This window comes from Brachyistius frenatus, unplaced genomic scaffold (genome assembly GCF_029030835.1).
Source record: "Brachyistius frenatus isolate BFR_SWC_R1_liver_20210118 unplaced genomic scaffold, ASM2903083v1 Contig_507, whole genome shotgun sequence".
Taxonomy (NCBI): Eukaryota; Metazoa; Chordata; class Actinopteri; family Embiotocidae; genus Brachyistius; species Brachyistius frenatus.
The window spans coordinates 82,501-90,000 of record NW_027211106.1 but is presented as its reverse complement, the minus strand read 5'-3'; the positions used below and the strand labels follow the sequence as shown (position 1 = coordinate 90,000).

At 49.4% G+C, this 7,500-nt stretch overlaps 1 protein-coding gene across 1 annotated transcript in view; it reads left to right on the top strand.

The window, feature by feature from the left end:
* Nucleotides 1–5,498, top strand: part of rbb4l (retinoblastoma binding protein 4, like) — an 11,080-nt gene extending 5,582 nt beyond the window's left edge. The window contains exons 6-12 of the mRNA XM_069687927.1: nt 891–1,051; nt 1,127–1,253; nt 1,336–1,413; nt 1,969–2,045; nt 2,233–2,290; nt 2,416–2,526; nt 4,907–5,498. Coding sequence (XP_069544028.1) covers nt 891–1,051; nt 1,127–1,253; nt 1,336–1,413; nt 1,969–2,045; nt 2,233–2,290; nt 2,416–2,526; nt 4,907–4,978 — 684 coding nt within the window. The 3' untranslated portion in view covers nt 4,979–5,498. The remainder of the gene's footprint in view (nt 1–890; nt 1,052–1,126; nt 1,254–1,335; nt 1,414–1,968; nt 2,046–2,232; nt 2,291–2,415; nt 2,527–4,906) is intronic.
* The last annotated feature ends 2,002 nt before the right edge of the window (nt 5,499–7,500 follow it).

Genomic DNA, 7,500 nt, shown 5'->3' with positions numbered 1-7,500 from the left:
ACTGGGTGGGGGGAGCCTCTGATTCGCACCGGATGGACCACGTCAGGTCACTGGGTGGGGGAGCCTCTGATTCGCACCGGATGGACCACGTCAGGTCACTGGGTGGGGGGAGCCTCTGATTCGCACCGGATGGACCACGTCAGGTCACTGGGTGGGAGGAGCCTCTGATTCGCACCGGATGGACCACGTCAGGTCACTGGGTGGGGGGAGCCTCTGATTCGCACTGGATGGACCACGTCAGGTCACTGGGTGGGAGGAGCCTCTGATTCGCACCGGATGGACCACGTCAGGTCACTGGGTGGGGGAGCCTCTGATTCGCACTGGATGGACCACGTCAGGTCACTGGGTGGGGGGAGCCTCTGATTCGCACCGGATGGACCACGTCAGGTCACTGGAGTTCAAACTGTCTCTGGACGTCATCACAGTGACGACATTTATTATTCAGAGTTGTTTACATCGTTCTGACAAATGTCATGAGCTTTTACATGTTTCAGATAAGATAAAAACTTTATTAATTATCATTTAATAATAGTTGTCTCAACAGCTTAAGAATACAGGTGGAAAAAATAGTTAAAAAATTACAAACAGAATAAAAAAAGAAGAAATTCAGTTTCACAAAAATGACATCACACATTAAAAGGACTGCTGCTGGTTATTCTACAACTCTACAACAACAACGAAAAAAGGGCTGTTGCATAATTTAGAAGAATTTTTATTGGAAAACAAACCGAGATGTGAAGTAATGTATCCCCCCCCTCCCAAACAATCCTTAAAACTGGACGTCCCAACGATGTAAACCAACTCCAGTTTGCGCAGAGAAACACGTCAGAGTATCTTCATGCTTTATTAATCTGTGTTCATGTTTCCCCACCCCTCTTCTCCCTCTGCAGACCATCTGTCTGTGGGACATCGGTGCTGGCCCGAAGGAGGGGAAGGTGGTGGATGCCAAGACCATCTTCACAGGCCACACCGCCGTGGTGGAGGACGTCTCCTGGCATCTGCTGCACGAGTCCCTGTTCGGCTCTGTTGCCGACGACCAGAAACTCATGATGTGAGTGACGTACCGTCTGGGTGGTCAAAGCGTTCTGCTCCACCTTTATCTCTAACTCCCCCTCCCTTCCCCCAGATGGGACACTCGGTCCAACAACACGTCCAAAGCCAGCCACGCGGTGGAGGCTCACACTGCTGAGGTCAACTGTCTGAGCTTCAACCCCTACAGCGAGTTCATCCTGGCCACCGGTTCAGCTGATAAGGTGGAGGAGCAGAAACATGCAGCTTCACACTGATGATGATGATGATGATGATGATAACAACATCGCTCTGTGTTTCTCTCAGACTGTTGCATTATGGGATCTCAGGAATCTCAAACTGAAGCTGCACTCCTTTGAGTCCCACAAAGATGAAATTTTCCAGGTAAGAACTCAAAGTGCTTCTAAGTGCTGCGTAAAGACATCGTTATCATGTAGTGAGCGTTTTCAGACCACTTCCTGTATTACTTCAAATTAAAAGCCCTATAATGTTTTATAAGAAAGAAACCTCATAAAAAGGCTTTTATTGTGAAAACATTTGCAGGAACGATCACACATGAAACATCAATAACAACCTGCAGAGCTTCAAACATCACATCTGGTACAAAAGAGGAAAATAAAGTGAATGGACCTTCATGTAGCTTGACACACTCGCATGTGTGTGTGCGTGTGTACACAATCAGGATGTGGATCCAAGTCAAACCCACCAATAGAAACCCTCGTCTCATCCCTCAGCGTAGGCCCCGCCCATTATGTCCCACTCACAGGTCTGAATCACAATCAGAACGTTTTGACCCAAAAAGAGACTTCGACAGCAGGATGAACGGAGAGATCATTGTTTTCTATCACTGACTTGTTCCCAGTTCAGATGGTTTTTACTCACTAATTACATGTTTGGTTGCAGTGAGAAACTTCCTTTTTATCCCGTCCTGTCCTTTAGGTGCAGTGGTCCCCTCACAACGAGACCATCCTGGCCTCCAGCGGCACCGACCGCCGTCTCAACGTCTGGGACCTCAGGTAAAGAAACACCTTCACGACAACTCCATGACATGAACCCAAAACCAAATAATAGTGATGACCAAACAAGTCATGTGACTGAGGGAAGATGAACCGTGGGCTCTGAAGAGCTGCTCAGTGGAACTCAGAAACTCACCGAGGAGCCGCACATTGTGTTAAATGGTGTTTGTTGAACTTTGTTTTCCAGTAAAATCGGGGAGGAGCAGTCGGCGGAGGACGCTGAGGACGGACCTCCGGAGCTGCTGGTAGGTGCCGTTACCGTGAGGTGTTCAACCACAGAGGGTCCTTACATCAGGAGGATCTGAGCCTCCTCCTGGTCATAGTGTGCTGCTCACCTGGTCACCTGATGATGTCATTCTGTCTCCATCAGTTCATCCACGGCGGCCACACGGCCAAGATCTCTGACTTCACCTGGAACCCCAACGAGCCCTGGGTCATCTGCTCCGTGTCCGAGGACAACATCATGCAAGTGTGGCAGATGGTGAGACACACACATACATACAGATACATTACATTACATTTATCTGACTCTTTTATCCAAAGCGACTTACAATAAGTTCATTTCAACCATGAGGGTTCAAAACCAGAACAACAAGAATCAAGAAAATACAATTTCTTCCAGAAAGCCAAACTACAAAGTTCTATCAGTAAGTTCTATTTTAAGATACTAAAGTTCTACCTGGATCAGAACCTGGACCAGAACCTGGACCAGAGCCTGCACCTCCTTCTGAGTGAGAAGAGGACGTATTCTCCTGATGTTGTGCAGCATGTATCTACAGGAACGTGTTGTTGCAGTGATGTTGGCAGAAAGAGAGAGTTGGCTGTCGAGTGTCTCCGAGGTTCTTATCAGTCAGGGTCGGGATAACAGAGTTGTTGAAGGTAGTAGTCAGGTCGAGGGTGGGAGAGTCTTTCTCTGGAAGGAAGAGCAGTTCGGTCTTGTGGAGGTTGATTTTCAGGTGGTATGAGGACATCCACTGAGAGACGTCAGTCAGACAGGCAGAGATTCATGCTGCTACCTGTGTTTCAGATCTGGAAAAGAGAGGATCAGTTGGGTGTCATCAGCATAGCTGTGGTAGGAAAAGACATGTGAGTGAAGGACAGAGCCGAGAGAGTCGGTGTACACAGAGAAGAGGAGGGGACCCGGGACGGAGCCTTGAGGGACACCAGTAGTGAGAGGACAAGGTTCAGACACAGATCCTCTCCAAGTTCCCCGGTAGGTGAGGTCGTTGAGGTAGGATGAGAACAGGGAGAGAGCAGAGCCTGAGACACCGAGGTCCTGAAGGAGGAAAGAAGGATCTGGTGGTTCACTGTGTCAAATGCAGCAGAAGGTCTAGAAGGATCAGGACAGAGGACAGAGAGGCTGCTCTAGCAGTGTGAAGCTGCTCAGAGACAGAAGGAGGACCGTCTCTGTTGAAACCAGACTGGTGGTCAAGAAGGTTATTATGGTGGAGATAGGAGGAGAGTTGGTTGAAGATAGCTCGCTCCAGAGTTTTGGAAAGAAAGGGAAGAAGAGAGACGGTCTGTAGTTGTTTACTTCAGACGGGTTGAGGGGGGGTTTCTTCAGGAGAGGGTTCACTCTCTCCTTCAGAGAGTTCAGGAAACAGACCGTTGACAGAGAAGTGGTGATGAGATGGGAGAGAAAAGGAAGAAGGTCTGGAGCAATAGACTGGAGAATGTGAGATGGGATGGGGGGGGGGGGCAGGTGGTTGGGGGGGGGGAGGTTACCAAGGTAACAACTTGATTGGAAAACGGGGGAGTGAAAGGGATGAAGATGAAGATGATGGACATGTAGTTATGAGGAGCGTATGTCATCTATCTTTTTAGTAAAGTAGTTGACAAAGTGGCTTGATGGAAGGATGGAGGGAGAAGATGGAGAAGAGCTTTTTGGGATTGGAAAATGAGGATTGAATTCTCAATTGATCCTCCGAGTCTTCCGAGACTCCAACGAAAGACTCCTTCGTCTTTATCCTCCGACTCTTCATACGAGAGTCCTCGCTGAAGCTGACGCTTCAAACACTTCCTGGTTTTATAACAGGGTTGGCTACAGCTGGTCAGACCACACCTCCTGCTCATCAGACCACACCTCCTGTTTGTTAGACCACACCCCCTGCTCATCAGACCACACCTCCTGCTTGTTAAACCACACCTCCTGCTTGTTAGACCACACCCCCTGCTCGTTAGACCTCCTGTCACCAGGTGTTACAAATATGCAGCAATAGAAACTCACCACTGCACTAAACAAAGACAACTTTCACACAGTCTCTAGATTTTGTCCCAACTTGTCTCAGAGTCTTTTTACCTCAAACGGTAGAAAGTCAAATACAACTTAGTCCTTAATAGAATTGGAATAAAAGACCATCAGTTTAACTCTAAACTTGTTCTCTTTGACTCTCAGTGAGTGAAAACAAGAATCCAATCACAAACAATTCCAGCTACCAGGAAACATCCAAGCTTCAGTAGTCTAGATATCCTAAAACAGCAGATGTAATAATAAACTTTAGCAGAGAAGAGTATTCAAAGATTATACTTTGCTTTAGTTCAAGTGATCCGGCTGGATGTCGTCCTCCAAAAGTCAAAAATACACACACACAGAGGAATCAGTGTTTAGTCAGATATGAATGTTGTCATGGCGATGGTCGTCTCTTTGTCAACACACTCCGAACTAACAAGATGGTGACGGACAGAATCTGAACTGGAGGATTCATAACGTTCACAAACCAACGATGACATCACTGCTGGTTGATTGACATGTTCAGGGACAATCGGGCTTGCTTCAGAGTATCGTGATGTTTCCCTCCGATGTCTGAAAAGTGAAAACGTATCCTTGACGGTTTCATGTTTTGCTCCTGTTGTTCTTCCAGGCAGAGAATATCTACAACGACGAGGAGCCCGACAACACGCCTGCATCAGAGCTGGAGGCTCAGGGATCATAACCCCGGTCCACACCAGTCTGTCCCGGCTCCGCCCCCCTCCACCCAGCCTGTCCGTTCCCTCTCTGGCTTTTCTCCGAAGTGACCCGTGTGGAGGGAAGCAGCTCGGACTCCGGTTCCCGCTAACATCATCTACTTCCCCTCCAGACGCCCGGCAGCTCTGAAGCACTTGGATCAGGTTGATCAGAACCGCTCCAGGGTGGAGGTGAAGGAGAACACCTCCACCTCCACCTGCACAGGCACTAAATTCTGCAGTCCGGTTCATGTTGAAGGGCTCCTGACACCAGAACACGTTGACAGAAAGCACCTCCTCCTCCTCCTCCTCCCGTTCAGCACCTCTAGCTGCTCCTGTATTTAGCCGACACGTCCTCCCAACCAACATTCCTGCTGTCCTCCTCCGTTCAGAAGGTACATCCACACTTGGAACTGAATCAGTGCAGTGGAGGGAAACAGACTTCTCTTTGTCCTCTTCTGTTGTTCCACAATGTGAAATTGCAATAAAGCTTTTGTAACTTTTCAAAAATACTCTTGTCATTCATGTGAAAATAAAAACAACCTGAAACGTTCTCACGAGGAAATAAATCCAGACGCTGCAAATTCTACAAAATGTTTATTGAAAGGCAAGACAGGACTAGAAGAACATTGTACAGTCGAGGAGGAGAGCGGCTCATGTTTTAGTAAAAATAAAGCTGTGGGGACTCGCCTCTGGTTTCACAGTACGTCTCACCTGCAGAGGTAGATTCTGACTTTACCTGAGAGTCAGTCGGGGCGACGCCGAACAATCGGCTAACGGCCGCTTCCTCCGTCGGCCCGGCGCGACTACGCCCATCCTCCGCCCGACCGGCGCGCGCTCACATCGGTACGGCCGCACGAGGAGCGACTCGGAGAGGTCGGAGGTCACGGCACGACGGCGCGTCACGTAATCTGATACCCGGGCTTCATTTCTGCAATCAGGCCGATGAAGCGGCGGAGACGCTTCTTCATCGGATCGGGCATGTTGCATATCGGCAGGGTCGACCCCACGTTGGACAAACGCCCCAAAATTAAACTGCTGAACAGTAAAGGTGTCGAACGTGAGAAGAGACTTTGACTTGAGGAGATTCTATTCATTAAAACCCCAAACAGAAGTGATGTGAAGCTGCTGCAGCAGCTCCTCTTCAAACATCACCATCATCACCATCATCATCACCATCACCATCATAAAGTTAAAGAGGACAAAACCCACGACTGATGTCACGTATCAAACACCACAAAGGACGTTCAGGACTCCGGACCTGCCTCGTCTCCGTGCGCCAAATGGAAACCACTCATCGTTTCTGTTGCCTTGACAACAGCCGTACATGACGACTCGACCTGTGTCGTTCATTTTGTGTCTCCTGATCTCTAGGAATGCTGGGAAAACAGGAGGGGACGGGAAGTCACGTGATCAGAAGGACGTTTACGTTGTAGGTCGGGAGGTTTTCCTTGAACTTCGATGAAGAAGACTGCGCTCAGACAACGATGTCATGGTTAGAAAACCTCGCACGGTAACACTGAACTCTCGATTGAGTGTTTGATTGACAGGTTACATGAAGAAGTCAGTTTGTCACCCACATCATTTATAAGTAAATCTATTCATATTATAGAAAGAACATGTGGTCTAATTTACCCCAACTCCAGCGAACCTCCCAGGACTCAAACCAAACACCTGTTGACCTGCCATCAGCTGGGAGAGCTGCACTCCTGCTGAGCAAACATCCAGAGGGACGCAGCAAACCGCTGACGGTGCTGGTCTGAGACATGTTCAACCTCTGAGGGAGCTGAACAACTTTAAACTCAACACATGATGTCTTAGATGAAGTAGCGTCCCTCAATTAGCATGTAGGGCCTCTGATCCCCAACCTTGAACATGATACAAACAGGACAGCGTCCCACCAGAGGTCACAGCGTCCCACCAGAGGTCACAGCGTCCCACCAGAGGTCACAGCGTCCCACCAGAGGTCACAGCGTCCCACCAGAGGTCACTGCGTCCCACCAGAGGTCACAGCGTCCCACCAGAGGTCACAGCGTCCCACCAGAGGTCACTGCGTCCCACCAGAGGTCACTGCGTCCCACCAGAGGTCACAGCGTCCCACCAGAGGTCACAGCGTCCCACCAGAGGTCACAGCGTCCCACCAGAGGTCACTGCGTCCCACCAGAGGTCACAGCGTCCCACCAGCTAAAGAAGCACCTAAGTCTACGACACACACGTTAACGTCGCTCTGACACTAAACTAAACAAGACGACCACGTCCTGATGTCCTCCACACACCGTGTCCCGTGTCCTCAGACTGTAAAGCTGCTTCAACACAGTGACCCGTGACCGCCGGTCCGTTTAATCCCCCTCCAGAGACGTGTGACCCCACAGAGAAACCAAAGGAACGCAGCTTCCACCTGACTGCATGGAAGGTTCCTGTGAAAATACAGCGATGGTGGAGAACGGAGAACCGAGTGCTCGCCACGAAGCCAATTATCACAACCGACGTACAACGTGAGCCAAGTTTTACA